General features: G+C 44.3%; 1 protein-coding gene across 3 annotated transcripts in view; it reads left to right on the top strand.

The window, feature by feature from the left end:
* elmo2 (engulfment and cell motility 2) overlaps nucleotides 1–15858 on the top strand; it is a 51121-nt gene extending 35263 nt beyond the window's left edge. For all 3 annotated transcript variants that reach the window (XM_082156436.1, XM_082156437.1, XM_082156435.1), the window contains exons 14-21: nucleotides 1384–1492; nucleotides 1909–2045; nucleotides 3719–3882; nucleotides 4426–4538; nucleotides 5819–5926; nucleotides 6386–6468; nucleotides 7935–8012; nucleotides 14570–15858. In XM_082156436.1, the coding sequence (XP_082012562.1) occupies nucleotides 1384–1492; nucleotides 1909–2045; nucleotides 3719–3882; nucleotides 4426–4538; nucleotides 5819–5926; nucleotides 6386–6468; nucleotides 7935–8012; nucleotides 14570–14770 (993 nt within the window). In that variant the 3' untranslated portion in view covers nucleotides 14771–15858. The remainder of the gene's footprint in view (nucleotides 1–1383; nucleotides 1493–1908; nucleotides 2046–3718; nucleotides 3883–4425; nucleotides 4539–5818; nucleotides 5927–6385; nucleotides 6469–7934; nucleotides 8013–14569) is intronic.
* Nucleotides 15859–16638: the final 780 nt, after the last annotated feature.

Here is a 16638-nt window from a genome sequence, read left to right as displayed (position 1 = left end):
GATGTGATGTGGCGTGAGGATGTTTTGTGGGAGTGCAGACTGTGGAACTTTTCACAGTGTGTGTACTTACAGTGTACTTGTCTTAGTTAGTACTGGGTAATATACGGTAACTACAGGGGTTAAAGGGATAGTTCACTTTGAAATTCATTTTTGGTATGTTTTAGCTTACATCAAGGGCATCCAAGATGTAGGTGTCTTTTTTTCCGCGGTAGTTTCAATTTTGATATTTTTAGGTCAAACCGTTCTTGTCTGTCAGTCATATAATGCAGGTCTATGGTCACGGTCTCAAAACACAAGCACAGAGTCCAAATTAAAACAATTCCCCGTCGTCCAAATTAAACAATTCCCCATCGTAAGTACACATTGATGGCCTGAGACACGAAACGAGCGGTTTGTGTGAGAAAACGAACAGTATTTATATCGTTTTTACCTCTTATACGCAGACATGTCCGAGTGATCTGATCTGACGTGTACGCAGACTGGTGCATAGATATATACACTAGATGTCACCTTAAAGACATTCGTTCCAATGAACTGCCGTAGACAAAGCGACATCTAGTGTATATATATCTATGCACCAGTCTGCGTACACGTCACACACCAGGATGCGCGAGCGCCCTCAGATCAATTGGACGTGGCTGCGTATAAGAGCTAAAAACTACATAAATACTGTTCGTTTTCTCACACAAACCGCTCGTTTCGTGTCTCAGGCCATCAATGTGTACTTACGATGGGGAATTGTTTAATTTGGACGACGGGGAATTGTTTTAATTTGGACTCTGTGCTTGTGTTTTGAGACCGTGACCATAGACCTGCATTATATGACTGACAGACAAGAACGGTTTGACCTAAAAATATCAAAATTGAAACTACCGCGGAAAAAAAGACACCTACATCTTGGATGCCCTTGAGGTAAGCTAAAACATACCAAAAATGAATTTCAAAGTGAACTATCCCTTTAAGGTTAGGTTCAGGGCTAGTACCCAGTTATTATTACCCAGTTATTGTAATTGGGGAACAGGACTGTAAAATAAAGTGCTACCACTATGAGAACAAAATGAGTTACCATTCAAATACTGTTGAAGTTGAAATTCACTTAAAAAGTCAAAATTATGACATACTAATTACAACTATGACTTCAATTTCATAATTATGAGATGAAAAGTCGAAATAGTGATTTAAAAAAAAAAACTTTTCAAGTCATAATTTCAAATTAAGTATGTCAGATTTTTTACATTTTGTCATGATTTTGATTTATGCTATAACTTGAATTTAGTAGTCTTTATGTCATAATTATACATTTTTAATCTCCTAATTTGGATTTAGGATGTCATATTTTTGACTTTTTGTCATATGGCCTGCACACGTGCTTGTGTGTTTCAGATAGTCCTGGAGAACAGCAGTCGAGAGGATAAACACGAGTGTCCGTTCGGTCGCTGTGCGATTGAGCTGACGCGGATGCTGTGTGATCTTCTACAGGTCGGAGAACTGCGTGAGTGTTCTGCGGGTTCTGTTATCTGTGCAGTGGATTGCTATTTGCAACCTTCTTCTCCTTGTTTTAGGAGATTTGAAACGCGACTGAAAACAGTTTTTGAAAGGATCCCCACCACTTCATGGCGACTTTTCACTGCGGACATTTTTCCATCACTGACTTATTGTAGATATTACGCGGGAAATAGAGATCCGATAATGTCCTGATGATCCCACTGCTTGATCGGATCACAGTGATCAAGTGTAAACACAGACATCAATATTCTGGATTGTTATATTTTCAGAAGCAACAGCTGTTTCTGCAGTGTGTGTGTGTGTGTGTGTGTGTGTGTGTGTGTGTGTGTGTGTGTGTGTGTGTGATGTAGATGTAAACAGAGGCCTGTGTAAATGCGCACGTGAACTGGTTTGTCTCCGCAGCGAATGAAGGCTGTAACGACTTCCATCCGATGTTCTTCACGCATGAGCGCGCCTGGGAAGAGTTCTTCTGTGTGTGTATTCAACTGCTCAACAAGACCTGGAAAGAGATGAGGGCCACTGCAGAAGATTTCAACAAGGTGAGTGTGTGTGTGTGTGTCTGTGATGGGTAGGTTTAGGGGTCGGGTTAGTGTGAGTGTGTAATGGGTAGGTTTAGGGTGTGTGTGTCTGTGATGGGTAGGTTTAGGGGTCGGGTTAGTGTGAGTGTGTAATGGGTAGGTTTAGGGGTCGGGTTAGTGTGTGAATGTGTGTGTGATGGGTAGGGTTAGGGTTAGTGTGTGTGTGTGTGTGTGTGTGTGTGTGTGTGTGTGATGGGTAGGTTTAGGGTTAGTGTGTGTGTGTGTGTGTGTGTGTGTGTGTGTGTGTGTGTGTGTGTGTGTGTGTGTGTGTGTGTGTGTGATGGGTAAGTGTAGGGTTAGTGTGTGTGTGTGTGTGTGTGTGTGTGTGTGTGTGTGTGTGTGTGTGTGTGTGTGTGTGTGTGTGTGTGTGTGTGTGTGATGGGTAGGTTTAGGGTTAGTGTGTGTGTGTGATGGGTAGGTTTAGGGTTAGTGTGTGTGTGTGTGTGTGTGTGTGTGTGTGTGTGTGTGTGTGTGTGTGTGTGTGTGTGTGTGTGTGTGTGTGTGTGTGTGTGTGTGTGTGTGTGTGTGTGTGATGGGTAGGTTTAGGGCTAATGTGTGTGTTTGTGTGTGTGTGATGGGTAGGTTTAGGGTTGGTTGGTGTGTGTGTGTGTGTGTGTGTGTGTGTGTGTGTGTGATGGGTAGGTTTAGGGTTAGTGTTTGTGTGATGGGTAGGTTTATGGTTAGTGTGTGTGTGTGTGTGTGTGTGTGTGTGTGTGTGTGTGTGTGTGTGTGTGTGTGTGTGTGTGTGTGACGGGTAGGTGTAGGGTTAGTGTGTGTGTGTGTGTGTGTGTGTGTGTGTGTGTGTGATGGGTAGGTTTAGGGTTAGTGTGTGTGTGTGTGTGATGGGTAGGTTTAGGGTTAGTGTGTGTGTGTGTGTGTGTGTGTGTGTGTGTGTGTGTGCGTGTGTGTGTGTGTGTGTGTGTGTGATGGGTAGGTTTAGGGCTAATGTGTGTGTTTGTGTGTGTGTGATGGGTAGGTTTAGGGTTGGTGTGTGTGTGTGTGTGTGTGTGTGTGTGTGTGTGTGTGTGTGTGTGTGTGTGTGTGTGTGTGTGTGTGTGTGATGGGTAGGTTTAGGGTTAGTGTGTGTGTGTGTGTGTGTGTGTGTGTGTGTGTGTGTGTGTGTGTGTGTGTGTGTGTGTGTGTGTGTGATGGGTAGGTTTAGGGCTAATGTGTGTGTCTGTGTGTGATGGGTAGGTCTAGGGTTAGTGTTTGTGTGATGGGTCGGTTTATGGTTAGTGTGTGTGAGAGTGTGTGTGTGTGTGATGGGTAGGTTTAGGGTTGGTGTGTTTGTGTGTGTGTGTGTGTGTGTGTGATGGGTAGGTTTAGGGTTAGTGTTTGTGTGATGGGTAGGTTTAGGGTTGGTGTGTGTGTGTGTGTGTGTGATGGGTAGGTTTAGGGTTAGTATTTGTGTGATGGGTAGGTTTATGGTTAGTGTGTGTGTGTGTGTGTGTGTGTGTGTGTGTGTGTGTGTGTGTGTGTGTGTGTGTGTGTGTGTGTGTGTGATGGGTAGGGTTAGTGTAGGTGGACGGAATATACAGTTTGTACAGTTTAAAAACCATTACGCCTATTGAATATCCTCACAAGTATAGCAAAGCAAACCTGTGTGTGTGTGTGTGTGTGTGTGTGTGTTTCAGGTGATGACAGTCGTGCGTGAGCAGATCACCAGAGCTCTGGCCATGAAGCCCCCGTCACTGGAGCAGCTGCGGGTCAAACTGCGCAGTTTGAGTTACTCTGAGATCCTGCGTCTGCGTCAGTCTGAGAGAATGAGCCAAGACGACTTCCAGTCGCCTCCCATAATGTGAGTTACGTCACATGACCTGCTCAGATGTGTGTGTGAGATCCTCTGATGTGTGTGTGTGTGTGTGTGTGTGTGTGTGTGTGTGTGTGTGTGTGTGTGTGTGTGTGTGTGTGTGTGTGTGTGTGTGTGTGTGTGTGTGTGTGTGTGTGTGTGTGTGTGTGTGCGTGTGTGTTCTGTGTCCGTCAGTGAGAAGGCTTGAGATCCTCTGGTGTGTGTGTGTGTGTGTTCTGTGTCCGTCAGTGAGAAGGCTTGAGATCCTCTGATGTGTGTGTGTGTGTGTGTGTGTGTGTGTGTGTGTGTGTGTGTTCTGTGTCCGTCAGTGAGAAGGCTTTTCGATCCTCTGATGTGTGTGTGTGTGTGTGTGTGTGTGTGTGTGTGTGTGTGTGTGTGTGTGTGTGTGTGTGTGTGTGCGTGTGTGTTCTGTGTCCGTCAGTGAGAAGGCTTGAGATCCTCTGGTGTGTGTGTGTGTGTGTTCTGTGTCCGTCAGTGAGAAGGCTTGAGATCCTCTGATGTGTGTGTGTGTGTGTGTTCTGTGTCCGTCAGTGAGCTCCGTGAGCGGATCCAGCCGGAGATCCTGGAGTTGATCAAACAGCAGAGACTGAACCGTCTGTGTGAGGGAAGCTGCTTCCGCAAACTCGGCAACAGACGGAGACAAGGTGAACCTCACTTCTGCTGACGTCACTCACTTAAAGGGAGAGTTCACCCAAAAATTAAAATTACCCCATGATTTACTCGCCCTCAAGTAATTCTAGGTGTATATGACATTCTTCTTTCAGATGAATATAATCAGAGTTATATTAAAAACTGTCCTGGCTCTTCCAAGCTTTATAATGACTGTGAATGGCTGTTTCTGTTTTGAAGTCCATAAAAGTGCATCTATCCATCATAAAAGTGATTTTTTATTTATTTAACTCAGATTGTATTTGTCTGAAAGAAGAATGTCATATACACCTAGAATGACTTGAGGGCGAGTAAATCATGGGCTAATTTTAATTTTTGGGTGAACTCTCCCTTTAATGTGTTTGGGCCCTATTTTAACGATCTGAAACGCAAGTATCAAACGCGAAACACAAGTAACTTTGTGGGCGGATCTCGGACGCTGTTGCTATTATACCGGCGGGATAAATGACTCTTGCGCCCGACGCAAATCTAAAATGTGTTGGTCTGAAGTAGCTTCATTACTCAGGTGTGGTTTGGGCGTAACGTGAAATAAACCAATCAGAGCGTCATCTCACATTCCCTTTAAGAGCAGGCGCGCTTGTTCCATGGCGGATTGCTATTATAACGGCGGGTTTGCCAGACGCACGCCAGGAGCGGTTCACAGCCGAGGAGACCGACGTTCTCGTCAGGGCCGTAAAACACAGAGAAGTGACATTGGGGATGGAGAAACACACCCAAATTAGCTTCGGTTAAACAGGCGTATGATAATTTGGGTAAATGTGTAAGCTAGATTTATGACTATTTTTTCACATCTTCATGGACACCACAATGATTTCCCTCGTGTGGAATATTTTTCCTTGTAATTATGTATGGTTTTCTAAAAATGTGAACTGCTGTGTCTGTGTAGATGAGAGAAGCAAAGTGTGTGTGTGTTGTGCACACGCTACATTATGGCCAAGCATGCGCTCTTAAAATAGCCTCTGAATAACGCGCCACTGACTTTAGACGAGGTTTCTCCTGGTCTGTGGCGGAATTGTTTTCTGAAACTGCAAAATAGCACCAGGAAACGTTTGCACCGGAACACGCCTCCTCTTTTCGCTGAACCGCCCCCGGGAGCGCAAGTTCATTCCCTAATTTACCGACGTGCGTCTGTGGAGGGAAAAGTCCGCTGTGTGTCGGGTGCAAAGTAGGAATGATACATGCGTCGTGTACAAAGTCAGTTGCGCTGGGTGTTAGATAGGGCCCCGTGTCTGATGATCTTTATTTCCTCTCTCAGAGAAGTTCTGGTTCTGCCGCCTGTCGTTGAATCACAAGGTCCTTCACTATGGAGATCTGGACGAGTCTCCGCAGGGTGAAGTGGCGTTCGAACTGCTCACCGATAAGAGTGAGTCCATATACAAGCACTCAGTGTTATTAGCATGTGCTGAACAGTGAATGAAGGTAAAATGATGCCATAGAGAATCGCATGCGCAGGGTAAGATTTGTGAAAATCTACATAAGATTGCAAGCGTAAATTAAATTTGCATGTGCAAGAGAAGATTTGTAAAGGTGTAAATCGCCTTTCAAGTTTAAGAAAAAATTGCAGCATTTTACTGTTATTCGTAAGTATAATTCATGTATTGTGAATCATGTAAAGGCTAAATAAATATGATATGTGTTCTTCTGACTTTCATTTTTCCACGCTTACACTTTTGGCACGTTTTTTTCCCGCCAAAATACGTAAATTGAATTTACGCTTGCAATCTTATGATCACTTTCTCAAATCTCACCCTGCGCATGCGATTCTTTATGGCATCATTTTACCTTCATAATAGTGAACTAAAGCTCTGTCGTTGTCACACAGTTCCTGTGTCGGATATGAAAGCGGTTCTGACCGGGAAAGACTGTCCACACATGAAGGAGAAGAGCGCGCTCAAACAGAACAAGGTCAGAACTTTATATCTTCATCCTCCAACGCACGATTGAACACAACTGTGTTCTGAGTGTTTCGCAGGAGTTCACAGCACATTACCAGGCTTTATTTTCACTGAATATTTTACAATAGCTCCTCATTCTTACATTTATGAAACAAATACAGTATGTCAAGAGACATGGCAGAGTCTGGTCAAGGTTTTTCTCCCTCTTAAACCTAAACATCTTCGGGAACTGTTTAATTTATCTAGAACGTTTTGCTTACGTTCCCATTAAGTTATGAAAGCATTATTTCTGAATGTTCTCTGAACGTTCAAAACATCCAGTTTTTTAAATGCTTTGTTGTTTATGTGTCTATGTGGTGTTTTTAATATGCTTTAAGACAAACCATGTGTAAGTTCATAAGTCGACACCATTGCTGAGTATTTCCTCCTTAAAACTGCAGTGAACCAAAGACAGTCTCAAACACACGCTTTGAAATCGCTGGTGTTTCTGACGTCACAAACTACCTTGTAACCAATCAGATCAACGTGTGATCGTCAACCAGTGGATCTCTGAGCTGAGTGAGTGAGTGGAGGCGGGGCTCATTCGCATATTCATAGAACCACGCATACTAAATGAGGCAAGGGTGTCGAGTTACATTCAAGATGTTTTAAGGAAAAAACATTTAAATATGTAATTTTGGTGATCAAAGATGAGTTTTAAGGGATACAATTATTGGAGGACTTAAAAAAGTTTTTTCTTGAATAAGGAAACATTCCTTATGATAATTCTTCTCTGAATGTTCTGAAACAAGCAGTAACATTAAAAAGAACATTAGATGGACATCCAACTAAAACATTTCAGAAAAAACACCTTTCATGAACAGTGTATAAATGTTTTGTGCTAGCATTTACAGAGCATCACTAAAGACCAGATAACTTTGCTGTCTTTCAAGTCCTCCTGTAGTCAATAATTGTATCCCTTAAAACTCATCTTTGATCACCAAAATTACATATTTGAAATGTTTTTCCTTACAAAAACTCTTCATGCCTTAAAATATCTTGAATGTAACTCGACACCCTTGCCTCATTTAGTATGCGTGGTTCTATGAATATGCAAATGAGCCCCGCCTCCACTCACTCACTCAGCTCAGAGATCCACTGGTTGACGATCACACGTTGATCTGATTGGTTACAAGGTAGTTTGTGACGTCAGAAACACCAGCGATTTCAAAGCGTGTGTTTGAGACTGTCTTTGGTTCACTGCAGTTTTAAGGAGAAAATACTCAGCAATGGTGTCGACTTATGAACTTACACATGGTTTGTCTTAAAGCATATTAAACACACCACATACACACATAAACCACATTAAAACTTGATTTTAACAATACTAGAAGAGCGTTAGTTCATAACTCATTCTGAGTGTGGAGTGTGTTACTGTTAATGTTTTTGCATGATGAACAACACACCTGAAGTGTGTGAACTGTCCTGTGTTTGCAGGAAGTTTTAGAGTTGGCGTTTTCCATCCTATATGATCCTGATGAAGCTCTCAACTTTGTGGCACCCAACAAATATGAGGTGAGTCTGAAAAACAGCACAATTAAATCACAATTATGACATATCTTCTGTTAAGAATGCAAGTGTTCAGTAACTCTTTAATTACTAAACTCTATCTGTAATACGGCTCAATCTTAGAAATTGCATTTGTTTCCAGGAACTCTTATTTTGATCTCTTCCATGGAGTCTCAGTTTGCATTCTGTTTCACTCCCTGTGTTTCTTCCTCATTTGTTCCCTTGGTTAAAGATGATTGGCACCTGTGTCTAGTTAGTTATTGGTTATCGTTTGATTCCTCTGTTGACGGTCAGTCCTTCAAGGCCGTTTTTGACCATTTCAGCATCCAATTCCCCCTTACAACTTCAACACTCAAAGATAAAATGGCAATGTTTCTAATAATTTAGATTTTTTTAGAGTTAAAGGGGTCATGAGATAAAGAATACAATTTTCCTTTAGATTTTGCTAGTTAGTCTAAACTAACCGAATCTAAACTAATTCATTGTAAATTAATTTTCCAGGTCACAGATAAAAACCCTTCCTCTGGATTCATGTCATGTCCTTTTAAATGAATCCAATCTCTAGACACAGTGTATTAAACGAAAAATAAATGGACAATGCTTATAATAAAATAAGAAATCACACAAGAGTATTATTTCTTCAGTAATACAATAGTATTGTTTTTTCACTTTCAATAATGCAACAGTAGCCTATTTTGTTTCAGTAAAACTGTATTAAAACACTTAAATTAGTCCAAGCACATGTTAAATTATTGTTCAGTAATTTTACCCAATTAAATTAACAGGAAACAAAAATATCACTTGATGATGCTTTTTTGTTAAACTTTGCCCTATAATTCTGTGAACAAAACAAAGGCTTTTAATGACATTCCCAGTGTGTTTTTGTGAGGAAATAATAGGAGGATGCAAGATGCAAGTAAAACTCAGTTTATTGTTGGTGGTCAGATGTAAAGACACAGGTCGGGGACAAACACTCAGGTGGCTGTTGAAGCAGGGACGAGATGGCGATCCGGTGGTGGTGCAGTGGTAAGCGTGCTCGAGTGAAACCCAGGAACCGTGGAACATCCAGACGACACGAGGAACTGACGAAATCCAGACGACACGAAGAACTGACGAAATCCAGACGAGGAACCTTGTAGACGAGGCACGAGCACAGGACACACACCGGGAAACAACCACAACGATCTGACAACATGAGAGTGAAGTTACTGGGCATATAAAGGAACCTGGGATTGATGACAGCTGGTGACACTAATTAACACAACGAGTAACCACACCCACACAATTACACTCACGCAGACACATCAGTGAGAGACAGCCGATTCATGAACCGTGACAGTACCCCCCTCCCTAGGAACGCCTCCTGGCGTTCCCAGACAACCTTACCTGTCGATTGTAATCATCGATAAGGGAGTGATCCAGAATGTCTCTAGCAGGTACCCAACTTCTCTCCTCCGGACCGTAACCCTCCCAGTCCACCAAGTACTGAAATCCGCGTCCCCTCCGTCTCGAGTCCAGAATACGGTGTACCAAATACGTAGGTTCCCCATCTACGAGTCGCGGCGGGGGGGGAACCGGGGCAGGCGGATTAAAGTGAGAATAAAACACGGGCTTGACTTTAGACACATGGAAGGCGGGGTGAATTCTCCTGTACGCAGGAGGGAGTTTGAGTCGGACTGTCACCGGACTAATAATCTTGGTGACAGGAAACGGGCCAATGAATTTGGGAGCTAACTTGTTAGACACGGAGCGGAGCGGAATATTCTTGGTAGAAAGCCACACTTTTTGACCCACGACGTAGACGGGAGGCTTTGACCGGTGGCGATCGGCCTTGGCCTTCATGCGCCCCCCCGCTTGGAGTAGAGTCTCACGGGCTCTAGTCCAAGTACGGCGGCACCTCTGGACGAATGCGTGAGCGGAGGGGACCGCGACCTCGGATTCCAGACTCGGAAAAATTGGTGGCTGGTAACCTAAACTACACTTAAATGGCGAAAGGCCCGTGGATGACACTGGTAATGAATTGTGGGCGTACTCCACCATAGAAAGCTGTTGGCTCCAGGACGACGGATTCTTGGCAACCAAACATCGCAACGTTCTCTCGAGGTCCTGGTTGGCTCGTTCAGACTGACCATTGCTCTGGGGATGATAGCCCGAGGACAGACTGACCGTGGCCCCCAGTAACTTACAAAATTCTCACCAAAATTTGGATACGAATTGGGAACCTCTGTCAGAGACCACGTCCATCGGGAGGCCATGTAACCGAAAGACGTGATCTATGACTGTGACCGCTGTCTCCTTGGCTGAAGGTAATTTGGGCAAGGGGATGAAATGTGCCGCCTTCGAGAACCGGTCCACTACGGTTAAAACAACCGTCATGCCTTTGGAGGGCGGGAGGGCGGTGACAAAATCTAGAGCGATATGGGACCAGGGTCTCGAAGGGACAGGCAGCGGTCGAAGTAACCCGTCTGGGGGTTGGTTAGATGTCTTACCAGTGGCACAGACTGAGCAAGCCAAAACAAAATCGTGAATGTCGCGAGCCATTAATGGCCACCAGAATCGTTGCTTAACTAGAAAACTCGTGCGAGTCACTCCTGGATGACACGCCACGTTGGAGCAATGACCCCATCGAATAACGTCGGACCGTAACCCCTCCGGAACAAACAAACGACTCGGTGGGCAACCAGGCGGAGGCGTTACCCCTTCTAGGGCTGTCTTGACCCTCGATTCGACCTCCCATACCAGAGTGGAGATGACAACCTTCTCAGGTAAAATACACTCGGGAGTCACCGGGCGTTCGGATGGATCAAAAATACGAGATAAAGAGTCGGGTTTGATGTTCTTGGAACCCGGGCGGTACGAGAGAACAAAATCAAAACGTCCGAAAAAAAGAGCCCACCGAGCTTGCCTGGAGTTGAGTCTTTTAGCAGATCTGATGTATTCAAGATTCTTGTGATCGGTCCAAACGATAAAGGGTACCCCCGAACCCTCTAACCAATGACGCCACTCCTCCAACGCTAACTTGACTGCCAACAACTCTCTGTTACCAATGTCATAATTACGTTCGGCAGGCGATAGTCGATGAGAAAAAAACGCGCAGGGATGCATCTTGTCGTCTGAGGAAGCGCGTTGTGAAAGCACTGCTCCTACTCCCACCTCTGACGCGTCGACCTCCACCACGAACTGACGTGTGGGATCAGGGGTGACAAGAATTGGAGCCGAAACGAAGCGACTCTTGAGGTTGGTGAACACTGCCTCGGCAGTGTTCGACCACCTGAACGTCGTTCGGGGGGAGGTCAAGGCAGTCAGAGGTGCGACTAGTTGGCTGAAATTGCGAATGAAACGCCGGTAAAAATTGGCGAACCCCAGAAACCGCTGTAGGGCCTTACGGGAATCTGGACTTGGCCAATCAACCACAGCCTTAACCTTGTCAGGATCCATGCGCCCTCAGAAGAGATGATGTACCCTAGGAAGGGAACAGACTGTGCATGAAACGCGCATTTCTCCGCCTTGACAAAAAGCCCATTCTCTAACAGTCTCTGGAGCACTCGTCTGACGTGTTGAACGTGTTCCTGGAGAGACGAAGAAAAAATCAATATGTCATCCAGGTAAACATATATGAATTGATCTACCATGTCTCTCAACACGTCATTCACGAGTGCCTGGAAAACCGCTGGGCTGTTGGAAAGCCCGAAAGGCATAACCAAATATTCAAAGTGCCCCCTGGGGGTATTAAAAGCGGTTTTCCATTCATCCCCCTTCCTGATGCGAACCAAATGATATGCATTGCGTAAGTCCAGTTTCGTGAAAATGGATGCTCCCTGCAACCTCTCGAAAGCTGAAGACATCAACGGCAAAGGATAAGAATTCTTTACCGTGATGTTGTTCAGCTCTCGGTAATCAATGCAAGGTCGCAGAGAACCATCCTTCTTCCCAACGAAAAAGAACCCCGCCCCCGCAGGAGAAGAGGAAGGCTGGATGAATCCAGAGGCTAGAGAATCAGAAATATATTTCTCCATGGCCTCCCTCTCGGGAACAGAAAGAGAGTAAAGTTTGCCCTGGCAGTAGATCTATCGCACAGTCATAGGAACGATGCGGAGGGAGAGAAGCAGCACGAGACTTACTGAACACTTCCTTCAGGTCGAGGTACTCCGCGGGCACGTTTGACAAATCCGCTGCCTCACCCTGAAACACAGAACCAGACACAGAGGGACAGGCAGACACTAAACAGGACTCATGACAGTGGTTACTCCATGTGGAAACAGTATTAGTGCACCAGTCGACACGGGGGTTGTGTCTTGAAAGCCACGGGTGTCCCAAAACCACTGGTGCAAGTGGTGAGTCCATGAGTAAAAATGAGATGAGTTCTGTGTGATTGCCAGAAGTGATGAGGGTGATGTTTTCAGTAGAATGCGTAATCCGGGGAAGTTCCTGTCCATTGAGTGCGTTGACGATAATCTGGTGCGGGAGGGGAGTGACGGGAATCTGAAGTTTAAGTGCAAGTTTGGAGTCCATGAAATTACCCTCCGCTCCCGAATCCAGTAGTGCATTGGTGCAGTGCGTCGACGTTCGCCATCTCAGTCTTACCGGGAGGAGGGTCGATGATGGTGATGAGGTCTTTTCGGCGGAGATCCCACCCGATAGTAGCCTCATACTTACTACCGGGCTTGCTTCTTTTGCCGGGCAGGAGTGGATGAAATGGCCCGCCCGGCCACAGTATAGGCAGAGTCCTTGGGATCTCCGCCTTTCCCTCTCCTCCCGGGAAAGCCGAGCTCTCCCCACCTGCATGGGCTCGTGGTCGAATGCGGGGCTGACCGCGCTCACACCACCGGGCTGGTGGTCCCCCGTGTCGGGCTGTGGACGGCTGGGATGCGTCAATCTGGTCACACGATTCAGTAGAGCGTCCACTCTCAGAGCAAGATCCACCAGTCCGTTCAATGACTCAGGTAAGTCCAAAGTATATATCTCCTTTTGAACGCGGTCAGCCAGCCCATGCAGGAACATATCCCACTGCGCCTCCTCGTTCCAACGGCACTCTGCGGCCAGGGTGCGGAACTGAATGGAATAGTCCGCCACCGAGCCTTCCCCCTGTCGCAGTTCGGCGAGTAATCTGGCCGCCTCCTTACCCGCCACTGCACGATCGAACACTCTCCTCATCTCCTCGGAGAGTGCCTGGAACGAGGTGCAGCAGTTGTTTCCGTTCTCCCACACCGCCGTTCCCCAAAGCGCTGCTTTCCCTGACAGCAGGGTCAATACAAATGCCACCTTTGCATGTTCACTCTGGAAAGTGCGTGGCTGTAAGGCAAAATGCATGGAACATCTCGTGAGGAATGCTCTACAATATTCAGGCTCACCGGAATACCCCTCAGGTGTAGGTAGGCGTGGCTCCAGTCCTTCCGCTGCTGCGAGCGCTGGTGGTGGGGGAACGGGTGGTGTGGGGGGCGCAGTGGGAATCCATAGCTGTTGTACCTGTTGGGAGAGCTCGGACACCTGCTTCACGAGTGCTTGTACCGCACGACCTGTGCCCGAGACGTTCTCCTCTTGTTGGTCCATACGTGTGATGCAGTGAGCGATGAAATCGTTGAGTTGAGTTGTGCTTGCTGCGTCCATGATTGGTCAGATCGTTCTGTGAGGAAATAATAGGAGGATGCAAGATGCAAGTAAAACTCAGTTTATTGTTGGTGGTCAGATGTAAAGACACAGGTCGGGGACAAACACTCAGGTGGCTGTTGAAGCAGGGACGAGATGGCGATCCGGTGGTGGTGCAGTGGTAAGCGTGCTCGAGTGAAACCCAGGAACCGTGGAACATCCAGACGACACGAGGAACTGACGAAATCCAGACGACACGAAGAACTGACGAAATCCAGACGAGGAACCTTGTAGACGAGGCACGAGCACAGGACACACACCGGGAAACAACCACAACGATCTGACAACATGAGAGTGAAGTTACTGGGCATATAAAGGAACCTGGGATTGATGACAGCTGGTGACACTAATTAACACAACGAGTAACCACACCCACACAATTACACTCACGCAGACACATCAGTGAGAGACAGCCGATTCATGAACCGTGACAGTTTTAAACCTTTTACAGTTAAATTCAAGATTCAAGATGACATTTGATTAGGATAATGATATGATTATTTGAAATATTTCATATGAGATAGATGTTTTAGATTTTATTTCCACATGTGACTGGAATATTTTCTGAACGTTTTAAAGTTGTTCATAACCAACCGGACACTTGCATTATTTCTAAATATATAATATATAATTTCAAAATACACTAAATATTTGGATTTCTGATCGCCATCTTTCTAATAAAAATAAAAAAATTAAAAAAAATGAATGCTAATAGTCAGCTGCTAAAATGTACTTTTGACAGTGTGTGTTTCTGCCACTCAGTGTGTGTAACCGCAGTCACTCCGGCCGATGGTGACGTCACACGCATACACTATAGGCCATGTGACCGCAGTGGATTCTGTTGTTTTGAATGTGATATTTGACACTTTGTTCTGTAATTATGTATTAGATAAATGACATGTGTTTCTGTGGAGCAGTACTGCATCTGGACCGATGGACTCTCGGCTCTGCTGGGGAAGGAGTTGGGCAGTGATCTCACACGAAGTGACCTTGACACATTAATGAGCATGGAGATGAAGCTCCGCCTCCTGGACCTGGAGAACATCACCATCCCGGAGGCTCCGCCCCCTGTGCCGAAAGAGCCCAGCACATACAACTTCACATACAACTACGGATGAGACGCTCGTCCATTTAAGCAGTGTGTGTTTCTGTGTCAGAGGTGAAGTGTGTCACTAAGATACATTTTCTTGCACTGAAGAGTGAAACGGCTATCTGTTTGTGTGACACACTTCACCTTTCAGCGAGTGTATGTGCCTATACTACACATGAACTATGAGAGAATTTTTTCAGTTCCTTTTCAGATGTTTGACAAGCAGAAAAACAAGCGGTTCTTCTGTCTTCAAGTATTCGAGTCACACAAGAGCATCATTCTGTGTTTAAACATTGTAAGGCATCTACTTCCATGTGCTGGTGTGATGTTAAAAAAGCTTATATGAGTAACAAAATTGAACAATTAGTAACTTTGTACCCGTCCGAAGATAACTAATATTTACTGACGTTTGCTTTTGTCAATAGAAATATATTTTTGTACTTGATGTGAAAGACACTATATGATACATTTGCATGAAGCGGAGAAAGAACGAAAGAGCAAGAAGATGGAAATGTATTGTTATGCTGATTTTCGACTCGTAGTTGATGTTTAACAGGATCTGCTCTGTGATTCAGATGTCACCTGACCCTTCCAGAACTGTATGTGATAATAGCCATAAGATTTCTTTTGGGTTATTTCTTTGTTACGGGGAGAAATACCTGCTGCTGTGCTGATGTTTGTCTTCTCTCTGGCTTTCATATTTGCTTACCATAGAATAAAGTTGAAAACACAGAACCCAGAGATAGATCACTGACAGAGGTTTTAATTATTTGCTCAGATTTGCTTCATTATAAGCCTGTGACGGCTGGTCGTTTTTGAATGTTTTAGTGGCAGGTATCAGTATTTGGGTTGAAATATTGTACACATTATAATTATATAGTGCCTTCAGAAAGTATTAATTCCCCTTTATTTCTCATTGAAGAGAAGGTTTTTAATTTGTAAATGTGAAGGTTTTTGATTTTATTATTATTGAAGGAATACTAAAATATTTCAACATTAAAGAAAAGGGTGTGAATACTTCCTAAAGGCCACTGTATGTGAACTATATATATTGTGCTGCCTTTATCATAGTAATTGCAATGGATTTGTGTGCAATAATAAAATTTGTTAAAGTCATAGCTTGACATTTGTTTGTGATTTTTCATAAATCATTTGATCTGTGCCGCACATCATCTAAAATGCAGCGACGGGCTATTCAACAGCCCGTCGTAAATGATTCCTTATATATAACATCTGTTACATAACAATTTAATTAAATCAACTTTTTATAATATCATTTAGCCTCATGCAAACTTTAATTAGAACACAGTTTAACACTTATTTATACCAGATAGCGATGAGCCAATTTATGCAGTAATTTAACTTATTTACACCGTTACATGAGTACAAATTAAATGAATAAATAAAGATAATACTGTAACACTTTACAATAAGGTCTAATTTGTTTACATTAGTTAATGCATTAGCTAACAATATATATTTTACAATCTATTTTTTGTCTTTGTTAAAGGTGACATATTATGCCCCTTTTCACTAGATTTAATATAAATCTCTGGTGTCCCCAGAATGTGTCAGTGAAATTTCATCTCAAAATTCCCCCCAGATCATTTATTATAGCCTGTCAAATTTGCCCCTTTTTGGCTGTGAAAAATGCCCCAAAAACGCCGCAATATTATATTTTGTGTGTGCCCCTTTAAATGCAAATGAGCTGCAGCTCCGCCTCTGTTCTGAAGAGGGCGGAGCCTTTACACGAGTTTAAGATACTCCAAACAGGCCAATCTCATTAATCCAGAATCCCAGAATAACCAGTAGCGAGTGCAGCCGAACAGAGAGAGTTTCACTTTTAGACGCTCCTGGTCGTTTCTGAACGGTTAGTGGATACATTTATGTAGTTGT

Source organism: Leuciscus leuciscus, assembly GCF_965113295.1.
Source record: "Leuciscus leuciscus genome assembly, chromosome: 23".
NCBI classification, from domain to species: Eukaryota; Metazoa; Chordata; class Actinopteri; order Cypriniformes; family Leuciscidae; genus Leuciscus; species Leuciscus leuciscus.
This window is presented reverse-complemented; position numbering and strand designations above follow the sequence as displayed.